This window comes from Malania oleifera, chromosome 8, assembly GCF_029873635.1.
Source record: "Malania oleifera isolate guangnan ecotype guangnan chromosome 8, ASM2987363v1, whole genome shotgun sequence".
Classification (NCBI taxonomy): domain Eukaryota; kingdom Viridiplantae; phylum Streptophyta; class Magnoliopsida; order Santalales; family Ximeniaceae; genus Malania; species Malania oleifera.
In genome coordinates, this window is record NC_080424.1 from 95041198 (window position 1) to 95066289 (window position 25092).

At 35.2% G+C, this 25092-nt stretch overlaps 1 protein-coding gene across 1 annotated transcript; it reads right to left on the minus strand.

Moving 5' to 3' along the window:
• Window positions 1–262: 262 nt before the first annotated feature.
• Window positions 263–16069, minus strand: LOC131161475 (uncharacterized). Its single transcript, XM_058117257.1, has 5 exons — window positions 15955–16069; window positions 15329–15424; window positions 14643–14715; window positions 792–843; window positions 263–679 (listed from the first exon to the last, which is right to left on the minus strand). The coding sequence occupies exons 2-5, from the start codon at window positions 15411–15413 to the stop codon at window positions 632–634; spliced, it is 258 nt and encodes an 85-aa protein (XP_057973240.1). The 5' UTR covers window positions 15414–15424; window positions 15955–16069; the 3' UTR covers window positions 263–631.
• Window positions 16070–25092: the final 9023 nt, after the last annotated feature.

The following is a 25092-nucleotide window of genomic DNA, read 5'->3' on the forward strand; positions in this document are numbered from 1 at the left end:
CATGACTAGGCCTAAAATATATCACTTATATAATATAAATATATTTAAAAAACAAAAGTTGAATCATGCTCAATTAGACAAAATAATATTGCAAAACTCAAACTAAATGAACAGTTGAAACTTGACTTTGAGTTTGAATTTAGTAAAGTCAAGTTGAGACACAAATCGAATATAGTTTAATGACTCTTGAACCAACTCACTACAATGTGTCATCCAATCCATTAAAAATATCACTTAAAAACATATTCAACAAATCACATACTTTTTAAGAAACCTGAAGGATCAAAATTTATATTTACTTACCATTGTTTCTAAGGACCAATGTCCTTATGGGGAACATTTCTGTTCACAACTAATTTTCAGCGTATCTTTACCAAAACTGGGAAGCAGAACATAATTAAATACCTGCATTACAACCTGTGCTGCCTAGTTCAAAAATATCAATCATTTCCAATACAACAATTCGGTCCGACGCAAGAGACAATAATTACATCTCTAAAATCCATGAGAATTGCACTGCTGAGACACAGGATGAGTAACATTACTCCGATTCACAATACAACCATGTGAAAGTCAGAATAAATCCAAATCAGTGTGAGACGCTGCAGGCAAACTTCAATGGTAGACCCTTTTATTCAGGGTGCAAGTAACGTGCTACTTCGAGCTTCATCAAAGATGCCTGGAACACAATGAAATTCAAAATCTATCAAACTACACCATATGATGGACTGTACAACAGTAGCTTATAGCAAAGTGCAAGGACATGGTAGAGGGTGTTGAGTTTGGGGTACCAGCTTAAAAACTTTAAGTTCAACAAAGCTCTCAAAATGATTTTTGTAGATTCTGGGGATATAACAGCAAAAATGCCATTTAACAAACCAAAGTAGTAACTTAGATAACATGAATATACAAAAAGAACTGCAAACAGTGATGGGCAGATGTTTAAAATTCCCCACAATGTTTTGAAGCCTAAGGTTACATTTGGTTAATGGAATATCTATTCCTATAAATAGAACATTTCAGAATTTAATAGCTTGCAAAAGAGAAAAAAAAAAAAGTGAATGAAAGATCCCACTGAATTGAATTGGGTCCATGAATCTAAGAAATATTGAGAATTCTTGATCAATCTCAATAACTCTCTCAATTTGAATATCCAGGAATCATAAAGCAAATGCTAAAGCAAAAATTTTTATTAATACATAACATGAAATTGACAAGGATTAAGAATTTGATAGCTTGCAAAAGAACATGTTTTGTCATCGTAAAGCAAATGCCAACGTAAAATTTTTATTAATCCATAATATGGAATAGGCAAGGAATGACTACTTTAATTTTACTATGAAAATGTCTATTCCTAATAATATTTTATGTTGGATGGAATAACACAAGTCTTGAGTGACTTTTTTCTAAATTATTTATCAATATTAAATTTTTATTATATTCCCATCATCTTCCATTCTATTCTTAAGATAGACATTCCGCGATACATTTTAAAATAGTTACAATAGGAGTCACTGCCACAGAAGTTCAGCACATAAAGCTTTAAGCAATAGAAAGACTATTTCACAATTCAAATTTGACTAGCTTCTAATATAATTCAAATTTAAGATCAATTTTGTCTGAAATTTTAGAAATCAGAATTTTCGTAATACATGTAATAGATTATCAACATAAACATACACATACAACTTGCCCAGCAAATAAAAAATAATGCAATCTGCCAGACTGACACTGGTGGCTATACCCTATTCCAATTTCCCACCACTCTTGCAAGCATATCTATGTAAAATGATCAGAAAATTTGAGCCAGCAGCACACTACAATCATCAATATAACCAAATTTAAGTCATTTGATTCAAATTATTCATTCAAAGAGCAGCTATAACTAAGATTACATAAAAAACATGAATTAGCAAACATCTTTCACCATCATTACTGGCACCATCACCACGACCATCTCAATAACTCCACTTCCACCACTGCTAACATTACCACTGTCACCACAACAATTTTTACCATCCCAACACTTCAATCCACATCATCACCACTTCTTTGGCAGGGAGTTGCAAGGAAAGAGGGAAATTGGAGAGAGAAATACAAAGAAATGAGAGGCGAAGAAGGAGGAGGAGGAGGAGGAGGAGGAGGAGGAGGGTGCTGTCGATGGAGGAAAGGAGAGACAGACACAGATTCTGAGTAACTACCAAAGTATTATATCCTACAATTAACTAAAACAACTAATTAAAAAATAACCTTAACATAACAGAAAATTATACACTGAGAACATCCCATTTATCCATCCTAACGTCCTAAATCTACACCAAAAATACGTATGCCAGATAAGGGGCATATGATAATGTCCTCCATCACACAGCCATTTCAATTTCGGCACCAAAAACATTTACCATCACAGTCAAGAACTGTTTCTTGAGTAGCATTATTCATTAATAACTTAAAATCATGCTCTTGTTCCTTGGAAAAAATCTCATCACAAACACACCAGAAATCGCAAGCATTTTCTTCATGTATTGTCTGCAAGAATTTTGTACAGGTAATTTCATATGGTTTTAGGGTTTCAATTTGAATGGTAATTTTAACTCTCTAAAAGGTGGAGAAATCAAGATTAAAATTAGAAAAATCTTCAATAAATTTCAAAAAGAAACTGAAAATTGCAATTAAATGCCAACTCAGACTCAAGAATCCACATGATAAAAACCAAAAAAAGGGGAAAGAATTACAAGCAATTTTCGAACTATTTGAAAGAATAGAATTAATATAAATTATGGCTTCCTTATTTTTGGCAATACCACAGGCAATAATTCAAGAACTTAGCACCAGGTGACAACATGAATGGTCTGATTTTACATTGACAAATTCAGACCTCGCAGTATTTTATGAGATCAATCTACATGCACAATTGTGAACAAGGTCATCATTCAAAAGTCAAAACCAACCAAAGGATTGTTGAGACCCCCTGATGTAGGACAAGTATCAGAATTTAGCAATAGAGAGAGAAATGAGAGAATTAGGGGAGAGAATTAGAAGAAGAGAAGCGAAGTAGAAGAAGAACGATGAAAGACAAAAGAAGAAATAAGAAGTAGCAGGAGAGACAGGAGAGAAGAAGAGAAAGGCTGAATCTGAGGCAGAACAGAACAGAGATGAGAGAGGAGGAAGAAGAAGACGAGAAGCAGGAATCCTGCGGGAGAGAGAGACAGAGAGAAGGAAACTGCAGCAATCTAATTTCAAAAAATGAAACTGTACAACTACTTAAATGTCCAGCACTTATAGGCTTATAGCACTACTACTAATACATATTTACATAAAAACTTCAATAAAACAAGGAATTACAAAATAACCCAAAGTACTTAAATACACAAATTAAATTAACTAAAATTCTTAAATAACCAGAAATATCCCAACCTAAAATAAAAGTCCTAGCTACCAAGTAAACATCTAAAGTTCTCCATTGGTGATTCCCCATCAAACTCCCCTTGCTAGAGAAAACTCAAGCTTGAGTTTTGAAATGACATAGTAGCTTTAAATTCATGAGTAAAAAACAAAGTTGAACATGTGGGCAAATCATAAGGAGACAGGATCTGCATTTCATCATCAATTACCATTGGGAGTATCTAGAAGATCCTCCAACTGCAAGTAGCATAGAAGGCTGCAATGTCCTCTGGCAAAGTAGCAAGTCTTCCAAACAAGAAATCAATTTAATATCCAAATCTGTAAGCAGCCCAAGGAAATATGCATTTGGTCCATATTCTAGGGTGACAGACAATGTTTCACTAGATTTGGTTAAGGAAAATGTAGAGGGATAAGATGTGAGGGATGGAGGCACAAGTTTACAGGATTGACAAGAAATGATCTCAAGGTATTTTCTACAATAGGTTCCATGATTAAGGAACTTCCTACAAACTTTGGAGCAACCAAATGTTCCTCACTCTTTGGATTAGAAATGTAAAATTGAGGTTGAAGAGCAAGGTCATTGACAAATATATGTCCTGGTAGTTGGCAGCTCATCTTGATGCTCATTTCAAGTCTCAACAACCAAGTTTGGTGACCATTCAAGGTCCATTGCTGGCCTAGAGGCTCCAATAGTGTTTACGGTTACTAAAGACAGGTCTATGGCCTCATTTTAAGAAGATTCATGACTCATATCGACAAAAGAATCAAAAAATTGTGCACTAAAAATATGCAAATCATTTATGTAGTCATTATATTCTATTATGCAACTATCTAGATGGGAACTTTTGATATCATCAAGAAGTTGAGTTTTCTCCCGACCATCTTGGGTGGATCTAGGAACACCTCATGACCATGGAGAAAATGACCTAGACTGATTAAATTTCTTAAAGTAGGAAGTGGTGTAATAGTTAGGTAGCTTGAGAAATCTCTCAGCTCCCAAAGCCATATGGTAAGCCTTAGAGTTGTGGGGCATTTTCAAACATTTATATACCTTCTAATTTCATCCCTCAACCCTTTCTTGAACAAAATTACCATTCTAGGTTCCTTAATAAGAGCACACTGTTCAATGATGTCTCTAAATTTAAGGTACTAATCAGGTGACATTAGAAGAAAGTTGTCTAAGACTACAGAGTTGGTCTAGTAATTGTTGAGAATTTCCAACTAGGTATGAAGCACATATAGAACTAACTCATTATTTATTTATGTATTTATTTATTTATTTTTCAAAAAAAGAGTAAATACGGACCTATGCAAATTCAGACAAGTACCAAATAGACAAGCAACACTAAACCAATTTCTATGGAGTTCCAGTAGTGGAAGTTCATACAATGTTACCAAAAGGTCCTTGCTATGACTTTGCACTTCTGATATATTCTTCAAATATTTCACTTCAACGAGCCGCATTTTACCAATTCAGTTCAGTTTAAAGGGCACCCCCGGTCCATTAGGCTCCCTGCTTCGTGAGGGAAAGGGGAGGGTCGTCACAGTGTACACAGCCTTACCCCTACTTTTATGCAGAGAGGCAGTTTCGTTGGACTTGAACCCATGACTAATCAGTCACAAAGGAGCAATCTTACTGTTGATCCAAAAAAATTTATTCCGTTGTCGGGAATTGAGCCCAGGTCTATCAGGTGAGAGCCAAGTATCCTAACCACCAAGACTACAACGGATTGATATTTAAATTCACTGCAAATATCTTACTTAGACCACCAATGCTCATCGAGCAGGTGGAGAAAGGCCCTGTTGAATAAGGCCCAAACTAATCTTAAAAGCTTGGGCTAATGCCCAATGTAGGAGCAAATGAGTGTTGAAGGAAGGGGGGGGGGGGGGGGGCGCTGCTGGGTTTTTATAACAAAGAGAGCACTCCCCCATCTTTCAAGCAGCCAACGTAGGATGACTCAACCATTGCACACTAGCACAGAGCACTCCCCCATCTTAGTGCTGTAGAAGTTTTGTTTGTCCCACATCATTTAGGAGAAGTGGGTTAATGAATCTTTCTTGTAGATAAAAGACTTCCATCACAGTTAATTAGGATGTATTTTTCTTCAATGTCCAGTCTTATTATAACAAGTATATAGTAACGATTTATAGATTTTCATTTAAAATTAAAATTTTAAAATAATTTAACAAACAAATGCACATAATATCTAAAATTTAAAGAATTGAAATATATTTTGGTTATTCAGTTTTTTCAGTTCAGTATACTTATAAAGCCAAACCAAAACCTGAAACAGTTTGGTTGCAGTCCAGTTTTTGGTTTTTTGGTAATATTTGTACACCCCTAGTGCAAGCACACTGAACTTACCCTCCAAAAATATGTACTAAACCCAAGGTCTTAAATTTCGATTTTGACTCAAATTTAGAAGCTCCAAAAGCACGGAAATTTCGATTTCAATTTGAAAAAATGACGGAAATCAGTAGTAAAACATAGAATTTTTTTTGAAACTTATGAAATGGTTAACCGACATAATAATGTAAGTTTTATGACCAATATATTACAAGTTAAATACATCTATGTTGCGTATGAGGTGGAAAAATAGCAATATAGTATGTGTAACAAACATATTTGTAAAATAATGTACATTGAACATATTCAGTTAATACAAATGAAATTCATAAATCACTTAAATATTATTTATTATACAAATAATGATAATTTAGAGTTTTAGACATGAATGGTTAAATAAAATGTTGTTGTAAGTTTATTTTTACATATAATTTCAAAAGCACTTGTAATAATCTTTTGTTTCAAAAAAATAAAATAAAATAAATTAAGAGAGAAATTTCACTTCACTCCTAAATCTCTCATTTGAACTCCGAGGAAATTTCATTGTATAGTTAAATTTTCGACAAGTTTCACTAAAGTATCAAGATTTTGATAAATTTTGAATGATTTGTTGAGATTTCGATGGAAATTGTGCAAGACAGAAATTGAATGCCATTTTGATTTCAAGGGTGATGGAAACCAGAAATTTCCACATAAATTTTGACAATTTCGTGGAAATTTAAGGCCATGATTAAACCACAGAAGATGGATTTCTTTAAACCAACAACAAAATCTTGTGAAGGACAACCAATTTGTCACAGTAAATCTCAAAACACAGAGGGTGGGGGCAAGCCTTCAAAATTGAAAAAATTGAGTTGGCAGTCCAACTTCTCAAGCTAACTTCCAATTTCTTAAGTTTCCACAAAATAAAAGCTCACAGAATGCAACAAATGCGTTGGTGCTGAAATTATCCTCCAAATATGTACACAGGCTAACACTTGAATTTCTCCTAAATTCTGCTTCAAAAGAAATCTAGAGGAAAACCCAATTTTTTATGCTGGAAGCAATTTTGCTCAAATCTGGAAGCAGGAAAACACTCTGGAAGTTTTCCAACTGGCAGGCCGCCAGTGCTTGGGGCACGTGCACTGCCGACAAGGGTCCTCTGGTGATGGTGCTCCAGCTGGTGGCAGATTGAGGGTTGGGGATTTTAGTGAGTGTGGCGGTGTATCAAGGAAGCAGCAGGAAGTGTGAGAATTTGAAGGAGGTTGGCTGGAAAAGTTTCAGCTGGCACATGGGTGCTCTCCGGTGGTCGGATGATGATGAACTTCATATGAGGGTGTTTTGAGGGGTTTTGTCTTCAATGATGCGGGTGGTGTTGCAAGATGACTGCTGGAAATTAGGGTTTCTAACTAGTCGCACAACTGTAATTTTCTAGAAAAGTTGCAGGCAAACAGTGCTTCAGTTTCTGCAATTTTGACTGGCTGAGTGATGATCGTGTTTTGATTTGATGCCAATTTGATGTAGGACAACTATTAGAATTCAGAAATAGAGCAGAATATAAGAAGAGAAAAGCAAAATTATAGGCAGAACAGAACAGAGATGAGAGAGGAAGAAGAAGAAAGTAGAAGAAGGCAGGAATCCTGTGGGAAAAAGAGACAGAAAGAAACTGCAGCAATCTGATTTAAAAAATGATAACTGTACAATAACTTACATGTCCAACACTTATACCACTACTACTAACACGTGTTAGATTACCACTTTACCTAAAAGCATTACCACTTTCACACTCCCCCACATGTGCAGCCCAATAGCACATGGAGAGATAAACACATGATAAAAACACCCATTATAGGAAACACAATAGTTTTAGGGCAAAAGACACTGATCTCCCTTGAGATTTCAAGAATTCCAGGGACCTCCCTTGAGGTTTGCCAAAAAGACACAAACCTCGCCTTATATTTTGCAAAAAGACAAGTCTTTTAAGGGAAAGTTTGTGTCTTTTTGACAAACCTCAAGGGAGCTTTGTAGTATTTTTAAAACCTTAGGAGAGATCAATGAAATTTTTGAAACTTCAAGGGAGGTCCTGCCTTGTTGTGAAACCTTAGGGGAGGTCAACATCTTTTGCCCTAGTTTTTTTTATAAATATCACATAATAAATGTGGGCAACAAGACTAGAACCTATGACCTACTGGTACCGGCTTTAATACCATGTTAGATTACCACTTTACCTAAAAGCTTAAGCAAGCTGTCAGTCAACAATGTATATCAAGCTTTAACAACATATTTACAAAAAAACCCCAATAAAACAAGGATTTACAAAATAACCCCAAAGTACTTGAATACACAAAATAAACACCAACTTCTAGAACCAGAAATATCTCAACCTAAAATAGAAGTCCTAGCTACCAAATAAACATCTAAAGTTCTCATCGGTGGTTCTCCGTCACCCCAATTTGTTCATATCATTCTACTTTTTTTTTCGCTAGTCCAGAGAAAACTCGCCACAAAAATGACACAGCAAAAGGAAACAGTATCCAGGAAAAGACAAAAAAACAATCAATGAGAGAGAAAAAAAACCAGAGTTAGAAGACTTCCGTGAGAGCCTCTGTCCGCCCAAAGCCACGGATGGAGGAATGCTTGGGAAAAACAGGATTTGGAAGAAAAACTTCCACAGAAAAACCTCTCAATATCAGAATGCCATCCCTGCCCAAAACTTTTTTAATAGTGAAAGGCAGTGGCATGAGAAGGTTGCACTCCTCCGAGATATGGGAAGAAGCTTCCCAGGTTGCAAAAGCATGAGCTAATCCGTTAGCCTCTCTATTGACAAACTGGAAGAGACTCTTTTCAAAACAAGGGTGATTTTTATCTGATCAATAAGATGCCTGTATCTCCAGTAGGGGGATCTATAGGTTTGATTAAGATCATCAATGATAACTTTCACATCAACCTCCAAAATCATTCCTATCCCCTCAAAGGATACTGCATTATTTAGTGCAAAAAGATCAGCCAAAGCCTCTCCTGTTGCTGGATCATCAGCATTGCAAACCTTAGCCCATTCCCCCAACACTCTCATTGAGCCAATGCCACAACATAGGCAAGGGAATCCTCCTTTCTGAAGGCTGCATCAAAGTTAACTTTTGCAAAATCCTGAGGGTGCAAGGGGCCATCTCTCTAGATGTGCATCTATTGAATTTTTTTTACTGCTTTCTCTAAGAAGATTGCAATGCTCTTGAAATTTTCCCTGAATTTCTTTTAAGAATCTGATATGGTCCACCTCAGTCTCATTGTAAATCACTTTGTTTTCTCATCAACCACGTAGACTCCAACCAGATTGCTGTGAACAGTGGTATCTTAGAGCTAACCGGGTGATCCAGACCTTCCCCCAAATGAAAATCAAGGATAACAGCTATTTGCTATTTTACTCTCTAAAGTTTCCCCATCAAGACTGTCAGATCTAATTCCCCACAATGAAAACCATACTAGGTGAGCCAAGTGGCAACTAAAAAGGAAATGCATGATAGTTTCTTGATCATGGCCACAGAGTGGACATGAAGTATACTCAAGTCGTAATTTGGGACCCCAAGTGGTGAATTTTTTCATCTTCATGAGGAACTGGCACGTTTTTTATGATATTCCCCGAATGAGTTTCTAAAATATCTTCCACCAAATTTGACTTCCAGCACCTGTGTTCTTTGTCTATTAGCTCTTTGACTGTTAAAGAATAAGCACCCTCTTCATTCCTTAAGGAATGCTTAAAACCTGGAATGGCTTGGATCCAAGTCTGTACTTACATTTAAATTGTACTCATCACCTAATTTATAGCAGAAACTTTTTTTATCAACTCCCTAACATGAAGTAAGGATTTCCAAAGGAAAGAATCATTAGCAGTACATTCCACATTTAAGAAACTAGCATTTCTACAGTTCTTTTGTCTCAATAAGAGATCCATCTAGATATACCACCAGCTACCATATCATCATCCTCTTTTCTGCAATTGACTACCCAATTCTTTATCAACAATATATGTTTATAAAAAATTTTCCTAGCTTTTTCCACCCATTTTACTCCTACGAAGATCCAAATGAAATTCATGAGGTCACAATGATTAAATGATATCCTCGTCAATTCAAAATGAACTCATGAGGTCATCCCTAGAACAAGTAACAAGATAAAGCTAAGGGTAAGTCCTAACCTTCCCAAACAATATGGATACAATTATATAAACAAAGAAAACTTGTTGCCACAGGCTCACTTCACACCTTTTCAAAAGCCGTGCAGCATTAGTTATAGAACTCTTGCTTAACTAGTCAGCCAAAAGTATATTGTAGTTTCACCACATAAACAAATTCACATCCATCCAATGCAAAGTAAGAGTAGGCAATAAACAATCATGAAAACAAATGAGAGTCATGTGATAAACTGTAAAGCAACATAATTCATTGTTCACACCTACATAGGCAACACGTGTTTAGTGACAGAGACAAGTAAGCTAAACACATTTACAATAGCTAGTGACTTTTACAATGACTAATGAACATTTACCCTTCCCTAAAGAGATTTCTATGCTATTCCAGCTCCAACACTAGGAAACGTTAAATTAACCAAGGAGTCATACTCCCATTTTTGACTAAGGCATTATCCTACTCCAAAAACAAAGCCTGCACTAATACTTACATGATGGTCAACCATCTCATGCACACGAGACAAGCAGTCATAAGAAATCATACTACCTTGAACAAGCTTGGCTCGTGACACCTATTCATGCTTGGTCACTCAACAGACACCAGGCATCTTCAAATTTGTAACAACAACACAAAAATTACATAAAAATGGGGTTGGCAAGAGGGGACACAAGGCAACACGCATAGGACACAGCATAGCATTTATTCACTAGTTAGCATGATACTCCTTAATTTTTATGATGCAAATATAATCACAAAAGATAAAGGATTAATGGAAAAAAAAAAGAGACAAAATAAAGTCAGAAAGATAGGCTTTGAGCATGGCATTTGCCCCACTTGAATAAACATTAAATACACAAATTATTGAAGAATGAAGATAGGGAAGAGGTAGAAAATCCTTGTCCATGAAAAAGTTATACTTCATACATATAAAACTTTGTATCATTATCATGCAATAGAGAACTTTACAACAAAATTTATATTAGCATGTTTAATATATTTGACCTCAAATAATTTGCCTCAAAAGAGAAGGCCAAATAAAGCACTTTCACCTGATGTGTGCGCTTCACCATCAAAGCAGAGAAACTTGATCTCATTTGTTCTTACATTTCATGGAGTATGTGCTTTTGGGCAGCATTGGGTTTGTGAATGGTTTTGAAAGAGTGGCCTCTTTCATTGATTGGTAGATTGCAGAGAGACTAAAAGGTCTAGGCTTCATTAGCTTTGCACTGTTGTCAGTCCTTTTTTTTTTTCTATCTTTCTTGCTTTCTTGTTCATTAGGAGGTGACCTTATCCTTTAAGCAAACAAGAAATAAATAAATATAAACAAACACACGCACACATGTGCGTGCACAAACACGCTTATTTAAGGAAAAATGATGATTGGAACTACCCTTTTTAAGTAGTAATAGAGATATAAATACATAAAAATCACTAGTCATGTGTTTGGAGGCATGGGATTCAAAGGATTTGTATGGATTAGGATAAAATTCAATATAAAACTGTAATGAATGTTGTCCAAATCCACACAAATATGGATTTGAAGCTTAAAATCCACACTCCTAGACGTTGTATACCAGAAAGGGGAAATTTATATCATTTGATATGTACCTTTGTAATGTTGCAAGTAAAGGATTTCTCTTTAAAAATGAAAAAAATTAGAAGATTTAGGGTTTGATAAAATTTTCTCTGAAAAATATTTTCATTTTTTTTAAAACAACGAACAACATGACTATAAACTAACCAGTCACTTAGGAGTGTCATCCATCCACTCTTAATTCCTCAGCTCAAAAAGGAAAAAAAAAAAAAAGGTGTGAGGATTTGAATCCCAACTAACAACGCGGATTGTCCATTTGCTTGCCAACAGTAGCGCTTGGAGGGTTCATAGCGAATGCATCCTCCCTCTTAATTTGAGATTGACCATCATTGGTAAAACAACAAAATCACAAGGAAATATTTTGATTAAAATTTTTGGATTAGCCAAAAAAGGTCCTTCCACATTTCAATTCTATCTCTCAAGGATAGGGGCAAGGTCTTAAATTTCAATATTTCAGCTGAAATTTCAACTAAAACTTTGGATCTTGTTCTATCGTGAAAATAGGGTCATGGTATTAGCGTCAATTTTTTTTAGGTTGAAATGGTCTAAGTTTCAGTCAGTTTGGCCCAAGATCTGAAGTCTCAAATGTTCTAGGCTAAATTTTAGATTTGTTAGTATTTAAGTTTATTCTAATGTTTCAGGAGAACGATGAGGAGTACAAGAAGAAGAAAACATGAGCAAAGCTCTTAGAAAAATCTTGCACCAAGTACGATAAGATGTCACCTTCAACTTCACCATCATTGTCATTGCTGATCCATTCATGGCTTCTCCTAGCCGCCTCCAAGGTCCCTTCCCAGAACCCAAACCCTTCTTCTTCTTCATCTTTTTAACTCTTTCTTCCTTTTTCACTAGACTTTACAAGCAGCAAACCCCTTAAAAGTGCCATTCCTACTTATAACGAATACAACCATTCTCTGTCAATATTATATAGTCAATTTAATTAACTCAACCATCAAATAACACTTGAGTTATATCCTAGAATCTATGCCCTGGAACTAATTGTGTTCATTATAAACTGATCCAAAATAACTTCGTATTTCAAGTGCCCTTCCTTATGAATATTAATTAAAATGTATTTAATTTCTTTAGAGTGAAGTAATATTTCTGTCAGTAATGCTACATTTAAAATATTCAATAAAAAAGTGCTAGCAAAATATTCTTTGATAAGATGAATTATAGACAAGTTTTAACTGATAACCTATTGTGTCAATAAAATGATAGAAATCTTCAATTGATACGTAAAATGATTTTTAAAAAACCCACCTTTTAAGGTTTATAGAAGAATCAACTAAAAATTAACTTATTAACCCCAGGCACTGATTTGGTGGGATGATTGCAGAAAACATTTGCCTGAAAGTTGAATTAAATTTTGGGTTCATTATTATTCACAGTATAGTAGCAATATTCACAGTTTATTTTAACAATGAGATTAATTACTGTTGGGGTTAAGCCAGCAAGAAACCTTTTTTTAATAATAAAAGAAGAATTTCATTAATAGAATAAGAATATACAGCTAGGAGAATAAGACATCTCCCTAACAAAGTCTGGACAATCCATATTAAAAAACACAAAGAAACAACCTAAACACTAGACCACAGAAGAGAGAAAAACCAGCACGAACTAGCACTCCAACACATAACACCAATCGCCCCGAATATCAGAAAAACTCACACCCCCCCCCCCTCTCTTAAAACCTCTTGTCCCACACACCAAAGAGAAGCCAAATAATGTATCTACAACTTGATGAACTATGATCATGCAAACCGATGCCTTAAACCCTAGAAAGTGTTATGCTTCCTTCTCCCTACACATGATTCCTATAACCAGTTAGTGTGACAGGTAATAGTTTTATGCTCCGTTATCTTAGCTATTCTGATCAAATATTTCTAAACCAGATCTGAATGCCTATTTTTCTAGCCCTAATTTTCCTATAAAACCCAAACCTAAGCTAGTTTCATTATTCATCTCGAATCATTAAAAAAAAAAAAATTTAAAAAAACTCTATATCTCAAATTATAAACTACCCAGACAAACCAACTAAATGATATTATATTAAAGGCATTGCTAAGAAAACTAAAGGCATTGAAAAGAAAACTAAGGGCAGATAAACAATATAATTTGTGAGGAATCTGATGACAATACTGACAATAACTGAATATTTTTTGCCATTCATATTCGTACATTTAAATTAATACATAGCACTAATTAAGACTATTTATATGCTTGCCAGCAAGCACAGATAGCACCTTATGGGCCACAGCATAAAAAATTAGAAAAACAAAAAACAAGTATCTGTGCATTCCATTCACAATTTTGATTCAACATCATGTGTTTTCATCTCCGTTAACAATTCACAAAGTTTCATTCAAAAATTTGATGTTTAACTACAAATTTCTGTTATTTCTCCTAATCAAATCAAAATCCAAAACCAAATTTTCATCCAATTTGTTGAACATTGCACCCCTGATATTTACATCAGAATCAAAATTGAATATGAGTGTCACTAAAAACTTTCATCATGTGAGCAACTTGGTAGCCAAGTTGCCCACTAAAATATTTTTTGACTGGACATTTTTCCATTACAGCAGTTATTTGATTTCCATATGTGCCTGTGGCATGGAATCCCCACAACTGTTTCTTTTAAAAGAATTTCCAAACAGATCCACACTTTTTTTTTTCGGGGGGGGGGGGGGGGGGGGGGGGGGAGGATAGGCAAGTGGGGAGAGGATGAGTGATGTTCAAACCACCAAAAATTCACATGAGTGCCACATACATTGCTTCATTATTCTTTATTTATATGAATCCTGTAATTACTTCTTACAGTAGACCATTGAATTCAGCATGACACATCCCCAATGTAGACAAGCCAAGACATAAAATAAATCCACAATAAAAGTACATCAAACGCCATACTGTCTCATAAATTATTAAACATACAAGTAATTGACATACACAAAGATTACAAGCAAATCAATACATGCTATAAATATGGCAAACATCTGCAGGATAAAATTAAATGCCTTGGTGTAACAATTTGTATATCAAGCAGCTAACTCTAAACTTCAAAAGTCTACAGAGGCTGCAAAATAAATAAAATATAACCAACTAATGGAGATCAGGTCACTGATGCTACCTTTTGCAAAACTCAGTTGCAACTCGTGAGCCATTGTATAACATGAACCACATCAAGACAATCACCAAAGTGTCTAATAAAGTTCAGGAACCCAAAACTGCAATACCACATGGCACAAAATCCAAACCAACCCACCACCAACCACCAACAGTCCCCACCCCCAAATAATAAAATTCATGGAAAACTAAACCTAATAATAATAATAATAATAATAATAATAATAATAAGACAATTAATCATAAAACCCCGTGCTTTTGTTGCAATTTCTGTAAGAAAAAATAAACACGGATGCTAACCTTTCTTTCAAAAATTTTAAAAAAAAAGTTTAATATTTAATATTATGATAAATAGGGGAATAACAGCCAAATATCCAAAAATGGGTCACAATCTTGGCTAGGCAGTCCAATTTTAGATAGAAATTCAGATTCTTCTTCCATGTTTTACTACATCCTGCCGTAACTAGGTGAATTAAATAAAAGAAATATATATATATATATATATATATATATATATATATATTGATAAGAGCTGCATAAAAATGTCAATTGCCAAAATTGTGAAAGCCAGCCAAAATGAAGGAGAGTGAATTTGATAACAAAAAAGCAAACCCATACATATTTGGAGATTTCACAAATCTCTGTCCAAACAAGCCAACCTCTTGAGCAAAGAGATGTTAAAAAGGATACTGAAAAGATATCGCTCCCACCAATCCAACATGTAAAGTCCAAAGGTAACGTTGTAAAGATAGATCTTGCGCTGAATCCAGTTCATAGTTTCAAAACCTGGGAGCAAGCAGTGATATGGTAAAAAATTCTTTAGTTTCAATCGACAAACCTGATCATGTTCAAACTTCTTAGTTTCCAGGCACGCAACTACAATTCAGTCAGTAACTTTACGGTTGCTCGCATTCTGAAAAAAGATTTGCCTCGCTTGTTTTGTAATTTTCTCGTCTTGTTCCTTTCCTGCCCCCCCCCCCCCCATCCCCGGGTCCTCCTCTCTCTCTGAATTTGTTCTAGCCTTTGATTTAATCATCAACTAACCTAAAGCCCCGCTGATCCACTCTCCTTCTTTACTCTTTCTAAGATGGAATAATACAATTTATTAAAATAAAGCCATTCCTCCAAAATGAAATGGCGTAATTGAATAATTTCGGAAGGTTTAGCAGATCCAGCAATAGAGCTAACTAGCTAACAATTTACACGGAATGTTACAAATATATAATACGCTTGATTATGATGGTAATGAAAAACTAGCGAATGCATAGATGACGCATGGAAATTGCGATAAGAACACCGAGGTTTGAGGTTGATACCCGACGATTGGCCGCCTCCGACGAACTCGACAGTGTTTTGCCTTCTCTCTCTTCCTTCTTCTTCTTCTAAGTCTGCTTTGGTGGGCGTTTGGTTCCTATTATTCTCATTTTTTAATATGAGATTCCTAAAAATATTTTTATTTTGTTCTTATCCTGAGAAATTTAGAAACATAAAGCCGGAGTACGATAGAAATTTTAGTTTATGTAATTTTATTTTAAATCTACTTATTTTAAATTTACATTGATTTAAATTTAATATTTGAATTCAACACTTTTAAACATAAAGTAATTATCTAACATACAATACTTTAAGAGATTATAAACATGAACCGTGATCATATTTTTAATATAAAAATCTATTAAAATTTTGTACTAAATGAAATTTGTGACTTAAAAGTTTTAACTTAAGAAAATAATATCATCACGGAATTTCATCTACCGTGCCTTATTTTTTAAATATAATATTTTTTTTTACTAATTTTTGTTCTTATATGCAATTGTAATGATAGCTAGTAAACAATATTATGTACATAAACTATCATACCATAAAAAATAATAAGAGTAATTTCGTCCCAAATGAGATATTTATAGAATGATACTCATCAAACATATATGTGAAAGAGTATATGGGAGCAATATTTCTTATATAGAATTTTTTACAACATTGATGTCGTTTAGGTCTAAAATTTTATGTCTAAAATATTAACTCTATGAAATTCAATTCTTATTAACATCTTAGATTTCATTTTAAAGTAACAAAATCATATATTTTACGGGTATGCTTGTCATGAGTTTAGATTAACTTTTATTTGTCATAAATTTGAATTGTGACCCATTACATTGTTGGTAGAAATGATTAAGAAATACTAATCCAAATTGGTCACAAGTTAGGATTTGAGTACTTTCTCCATTGCCAAAGGTAATCACTAATTAATTAATCTAGTGATACATGAAGGGCCTAGCTAGGAAAAATTTGAAGAATCATTCTAAATTATAAATTGATGCAATTAATTGTGTTGAAAAAAAAAATAACAAGGATAAATTTATATACACTGCAATTTGTATCGGGGTTCAATTAAGTTTTTTTTTTCGAATGGTGTCTTTAAGAGTATCTCTAGCACACAATCCGAGAGTAAGATCCTTGCCTAGGTGTGGGATCCACTTTTGAATTACATTTGTTTGACATATTCTTCAAACACACAATGGTAGAAATCTATTATTCTTATAGTTAATAGCGATATCAACTAATATTGAGTCGAATGGCTGATATCGACTCGAATTAAGCCAAATGTGTAACACCAACTCAAAATGATCCATGATCCCCTAACATCGACTCAAATTAAGTCGTCCTCCCCTAAGAAGTGGCTTGAATTGAGTCGCATGCATGTCATCGACTCGGAACAATCCATTTTCCCCTCACATCGGCTCGAATTAAGCCAAATGTATAAAATAGTCCGAATTGAGCTATCTTTGTTTCCATCATTTAGGATTAAGTTGTACGTGTGACTTCGACTTGGAATGAGTTGTCCTCTCCAAAAAAAAAACAATGTGGATTGAACCGCATGCCTAAAATTGACTTGGAACAAACTAGATTCCCTTTACATCGGCTTAGATTACGAAAATAATTTTTCGTACAAATATATGCTTCTCAAAGAAGTAAGAATGTATAATTTAAAGCTATATGTGCACTCTCTAATGATATGAAAAAAACTCAATAGAGTATGTAAGTTTTTCTTGAGATAATTTTTCCAATCTTTGAATAATATGTATATGATAAACACATCAAAGATTCAACTCCAATAAATATTTATTTAAAAAAATTTTCAATAAAAGTGTAAGAGAACCTAGGGTTTATGCTCAAAAAGATTTTTACAAATAAACACAATGAACTTTTGAATCTTGCAATGGATGTGCAAAAAGATTCACAAGTTAGAATAAGTTTCTCAAAAAATATTTATCAAGAAAAAATATGTGGAAAAACTCTAAACTTACTCTTAAAAATGATTTTCAAAATACAATATGAGTGAGAGTAAGTGCTTTAAGATGATGGAATAAATGTCCAAATAAATGATTCTTAAATAACCCTCAAGTGCAAAAAATTTGCAAGTGAAAGACGTAAAAAAATAATCAAAGCTCTCTTTCAAAATGATTTTTCAAAAGAATAATAAAGAGAGTATATGTGTAACAACCTGTTATTTAACTGGTTTTATATATATATATATATATATATATATATATTATAACATTTATCATGCTCTGATACCATGTTGGATTAAACCTAATCATTCACCTAAGCAGCGAGAAGCAGAAATCAAACAAACATAACCATATATAATTATATACAATACTAGAGTGTTAAATTGTTTTCCAAAATATACATATATAACTGTTTTCCAGAATACTCTCAACTGGCTAGGGCTATACATAAATACTCTCAAAAATACTCACACTATTGTCAGGGCAATACCAAGACCCCTTTATCTGCGAGCCTGATTTGCTAACCTACCTGGATCACCTGAAAAATGTTAAAGTAATTGGGATGAGTCAACGCTCAATAAGACGAAATATGTTATTACTAGTGTGTGGCAAATGAGTTACAATATTATGAAAATATGTTTCTATAAAATCATGTATAACTGGATCTGTAAATACAGTACAAGTAATAGAAACCACCACCATTTCCATGTTGCTTAACATATCAGTATCTTAGGTTACTATTTAAAATACTTCTAATGTACATAAGTATATTCTCTATCTCTGTAAATCTGTATATACATAATAATAACTGAAAACTTCCTTGTAGATAACTGTGTGTCATGATTTAACCCCTCATGACAGGGTTGTGCGACCCGTAGGCGGGATCTACCCTGGCTGGCCAACTAGGGTAAACCACTATACTCCCTCGATTTGATCTGCCCTCCTCAACCCATATCTGATGGGGAGCCTGTCCACGTGAGGGCACTATACGATTGACCTACTACCACGTATTATCTGAATAGGTGGTTGCACTCTATAACTGTATGGTCTAACAGGGTCTGATACTATATAATACATCTCTATATACAACTAGCTATTTTTCCATGATTTTGTAATAACTGTATTAACCATGACACTGTAATAAACTATAATTGTATCATCTGTATTTCTGAACTGAACTGTAATATGTAAGTCTTGGTATTAAAAACTGTATAATCATGGTACTGAAAACTACATAATCATGATATTCTGTGATTACTATAAAACATAACCACTGGTTGTTTATTCCATAAAACATATCCTGAAAATACTGTAAAACATGTTTCTTTACTATACACATATTCTCAAGCCACACAGTAATTTTAAACATATTATACATAAATGATAAACTGTATAAATTTCTATCATGAATAATCATTTGATAAAAACGTATAGTTTATACTGAAACATAGTAAAATTGCCTAACATAGCATGTTTCCCTTACCTGACTCCTACTAAAATCCTCTAGTGAGACGGGTCCTACACCCACAGGGTTTTCTATTCAACACTCTGAAAATAATTTTTGCCAGAACAAAATGTCACTATTTCTACGTCTACAGGATTTTCTACAACTGCTAGAAAGCCAAATTCCAAATAAAAGATCTTACCCTAAATTTGGGATGAATTCCAACTTTGCCCCACCGACAATCTGCTCCAACAGACTTGAAGAGAACTCCTCCAGGACCATCGTGGTGCCCTCAGATCGTCGATCCAGAGATTGACGGGGCCGAAATCGAAGAGAGAAGATGGAGGAGCCGTAGGCGTAGAGAGAGAGAGAGAGAGACTGCGGCAAATTTTTGCGATTAAAATCAGTTTAGGGCTATTTATACTGCTGGATTCGTCGACGAGCCACGTCACCTCGTCGACGAGTCCTATAGAAAGTTCATCAACAAATCTGCACCCTTGTCAACGAATTTTGGGACGAATTTCAAACTTCCCAAAATTCCTCTCTTAGTATCTTCTCGTCAACGAGGTCCTAAAGAACCCTCGTCGATGAAACCCCTGTGTTTGTCGACGTGGCCTGGGGAAATTTCTTGGAATTATCACCTCCAAAATGCAATGTCGTCGATGAAGTCGGTTGCCTTCTTCTGTTACTGATTCCATTTCCCTCTCTCTTTATTATTTAAATACCATTATTATTCTTCGGGTCACTACAATATGCGTGCTTGAATATAAGATAAATAAACCCCAAAAATTTCGACAAAGGTGTACCTCATTAACGAGAAGATACCGAGGGGATGTTTTAGGTAACTCTGAATTTCGTTGACGAAAGGGAGAGTTCATCGGCGAATTTCCTCTTGACCTCATCGACGAGGTGACGTAGCTCGTCGATGAAGCCCATGGTATAAATAGTGTAAACCTTAGATTTTTCACACATAAATAAGAAAAAATCTCTCTCTCTCTCTCTCTCTCCTCCATACAGTTTCTCGCTCCTCTCTCTTTGATTTCGGATCCGTCGTTCCCTGGATCGACGATCTGAGGCCACCACGACGCTCCTAGAGAAGTTCTCTCCAAATTTGTCGGAGTGGATCGTTGGTGGGGTTAAGTTGGAATTCATCCCTAGGTTAAGGTAAGATTTTTTATGCCAAATTTGGTCTTACCATAGTTATAGGAAATGTTATTCATGGAAAAATACTGAAATTTAGTTCTGGGAATTGTTGGATTCAGGGGGTTGAGCGGGGAACCCTGAGAGTGCAGGACCAGCACATTTAGGGGGTTTCTTTTTAGTATCAAGTAAGTGAATAAACTAAACCAGTTATTTTTCATGCAATTTATTATTATTTATCAACAAATTAATTTTCAGGAAAACATGTCTTATATTTGTATATTATGGTAAAAATGCATATTTGGAAAAATACTGCTGTTATACAGGAAATATGATTTTAGGATGAAATGTATGATTCTACTCAGCATTGTGTGGCATGAATATTATTTTACATGATAAGTATTATATTATGACAATTTTATGAATAAAGTATGATTTTCAGAAGTTATGAAATATTTGGCGTAAGGTGTGATTGATAGTCGGTGCGAGGCCGTGTACATGTATGATTTTGGCGCAAGGCCACAGATATGAAAGTAAACAGCACAAGACCGTATATATTTACGTTATTACATAAAATGCTATCAATATATTTATGCTAAACTATATATTATCATGTATTATGTATTATCAGAGCCCAAATGATAGTTTAGTTCAGTTACAGGAGCACGGTACCGTAGCTATATAAAGCAGATTATTATGTTCAGATTTGTGCTAACTGCCCCATGAGGGGGTGGAAGATAGATGGTCGATGTGACTTTCAATGTAGAGTTGTAGATGTCTACCTGGCAATCCGGACCAAGGTGTGGGGCCCATTGTACTTACAGATATTTTTGACTCGGCAGTGGTTGGCCAACCATTGTCGGATCCCGCCTTCAGGTTGCACAACCCGTCATGGGGAGTAATACATGATATCAACTAGTTATACATCCTGGGTAAATTTTCAGTATTATCAGTTATATTAGACATTTTATGAACTGTATGATTTATTATAAAATATGAAAGTATACGATCATTCAATTTGATATGATGAATGTTTTCAGGTATATGAAATGTATTGTACATTGCATCAAATATTCATGTTGCCACACGACTGTATTTAGTTTATTTTCCCTTACTGAGAAGTGTCTCACCCCCGAACATTAAATAATTTTCCAAGAAATCCAGAAAGACCTACGAATCGAGGCCACCATTGAGTTAAGTCATTGTTACCCCGTTAGGAGGGTAAGTGTCGAACTAGGATCAACGATTTTTGTTGTAGGATCCTAGGAAATACTTTTTGGTATTTTGGATATTTTGGAGATTGTATATAATTACAGAACGTGATGGTTTATAGTTAACTCTGGTATTATGTATTTTATGGTTTGAGAATGTGATTTTATATTTACTGTTGCTTAGGTTTTCCGCTGTGAATGTCAGATGCGTCCCCGTTACCCACAAGTTCGGGCGAACTGTATTATTATTTATGCTTAATTATATGTTAAGATAGGCAGGTCGTTACAGTTTGAGGAATTCTGCATTTCAGATGGAAGACCTAGAATTAGCAGAGGTGATAGATAGAGTGCAGACTGGTCAGGGTGAGGAATTCTGCATTTCAGATAAGGAAGATTTACGGTTCTGTTCTAGATTATGTGTTCCTGCTGATGCTGACATCAGGAAGACTATTTTGGAGGAGGCTCAAAGATCTTTGTATATGGTTCATCCTAACAGTACGCAAATGTACAGGGATCTATGAGAGTTCTATTGGTGGAGTGGTATGAAGAGAGAAATTGTCGAGTATGTAGCGCAATGTTTGACGTGCCAACAGGTAAAAGCTGAGCACCAGAGTCCGGCGAGTCAATTGGAGTTGTTATTTATCCCATAGTGGAAGTGGGATCATATATCCATGGACTTTGTTTTAGGGCTGCCATTGGCGCCGCATGGCCAGAATGCGATATGGGTAATAGTAGATCGATTGACTAAGACCGCTCATTTCCTCCCTATCAAGATCAGTTATTCCCTTAGCCATTCAGCGGAGATTTATGTTCAAAAGATAGTTCGTTCCCATAGAGTGCTCGTATCTATTGTGTTAGATCGAGACCCGCGTTTTACGTCACGTTTCTGGAGAAGTTTGCAGGAAGCTCTAGAGTCTCATTTATCGTTTAGCATGTCATTCCATCCTCAGTCAGATGGGCAGACTAAAGGATGATACAGGTACTAGAAGATATGCTCCAAGCGTGTGTATTAGATTTTAGGGGTAGTTGGACTCAATTCGCTGGTGGAATCCGCATATAATAACAATTCTCAGGCCAGCATTGGCATGACACCGTTTGAGGCACTGTACAGTAGGAGATGTCGATCTCCTTTATATTGGGACGAGATGGGTGAGCAACAAGTTGTGGGACCAGAGCTTGTGCAGCAGGCGTACGATAAGATTCGCCTCATCGGAGATAGAATCAGTGCAGCTTAGAGCCGACAAAAGAATTATGCCGATAATCGCCAGGAAGTTAGAATTTGACATTGGGGATCATGTATTTATGAAGATAGCTCTGTTAAAAGGGGTTGTGAGGTTTGGAAGGAAGGGTAAACTTAGCCTTAGGTTTATCAGTCCGTTTAAGATTTTAGAGAAAGTGTGACCGGTTGTGTAACAACTTGCTATTTAACTGGGTTTTTTTTTTATACTCTAACATTTAACATGCTCTGATATCATACTAGATTAAACTCAATCATTAACCTAAGCAGTGAGAAGCAGAAATCAAATAAACATATCCATATATAATTATATACAATACTAGAGTACTAGAATGTATCCTCAAAATATACATATATATCTGTTTTCCCAAAACACCCTCAACTGGCTAGGGTTATACAAAAATATTCCCACAATACTCACTTCACTGTCAGGGCAGTATTGAAGCTCCTCTATCTGCGAGCCTAGTCTGCTCGCCTACCTGGATCTCCTGAAAAATGATTCAACATTGGGATGAGTCAATGCTTAGTAAGACGAAATATGCTCTTACTAGTGTGTGGCAAATGAGCTATAATATTATAAAAATTTGTTTCTATATAATCATATATAACTGGATATGTAAATACAGTACAAGTAATAAAATCCACCACCCTTTCCATGTTACTTAACATAACAATATTGTAGGTTTCTATTCAAAATACTTCTAATGTACATAAGTATATTCTCTGTTTCTGTAAATCTATACATACGTAATAGTAACTGAAAACTTTCCCTGTGGATAACTGTGTGTCATGATTTAACCCCTCATAACAGGGTTGTGCGACCCTTAGGCTGGATCTACACTGGCTGGCCGACCAAGGTAAATCACTATACTCCCTCGGTCTGATCTGCCCTCAACCCATATCTAATGGGGAGTCTATCCACGTCTAGGGCACTATACGATCAACCTACTACCACGTATTATCTGAATATGTGGTTGCACTCTGTAAACTGTATGTAGCTACGGTACCGTGCTCTGTAACTGTATGGTCCAACAAGGTCTGATACTATATAATATATTTCTATATACAACTAGTTGTTTTACCATGATTCTGAAATAACTATACAAACCATGACAATGAAATAAATTGTAACTGTATTATCTGTATCTCTGAACTGAACTGTAATCTATAAGTCATGGTACTGAAAACTGTGTAATCATGATACTGTAAACTGTATAATCATGGTACTGTAATTACTATAAAACATAACCATTAGTTTTTTATTCTGTAAATCGTATCTTGAAAATACTGTAAAACATGTTTCTTTACTATACCCATATTCTCAAGCCACACCGTAATTTAATACATAATATTATAATTAATAAGCTGTATAAAGTCCTACTGTGAATAATAACCTGGTAAAGATATACATTTGATGCTGAAAATCATTTTAGAATTACCTAGCATAATATATTTCCCTTACCTGATTACTAAAAAGCCCCTATGGTATACTGGTCTAACACCCGCAGGGCCTCATACACAACACCCTGAAAACAACATTTTCTAGAACAGAATATCAATATTTCTTCGCCTACATCATTTCCTATAACTGTCAGAAGGCCAAAAATTGACTAAAAGGCCTTACCCTGAATTTGGGATGAAATCCAACTCGATCCCACCGACGATCCGCCCCAGCAAACTTGAAAAGAACTTCTCCAGAAACGTCGTGGTGGCTTCAGATCATTGATACGGCGACTTGCGGGGCCAAAATCGAAGAGAGAAGGGAGAGAGACCGTAGGAGAGAGAGGAGAGAGAGAAAAGCACTGAAATTGAATAAAAATCTGAGTTTGCACTATTTATAGGGCCAGATTCGTCGACGAGACACGTCACCTCATTGACAAGTCCTTCAGTAAATTCATTGACGAACCTTACCCTTTGTCGACGAAATTCAGAGTAGCCCAAATCCTTCTCTTGGTATTTTCTCATCGACGAGGTTCTGAAGACCTTCGTCGACGAAGCCTACTGCCTCCTTCTGTTTCTGTTTCCATTTCTCTCCCTCATTATTATTTAAATACTATTATTCTTCGGGTCACTATAGGTTGCCTACAGGTTAGCTTTACCACCTGTGTTATCCAGGATGCACGACGTAT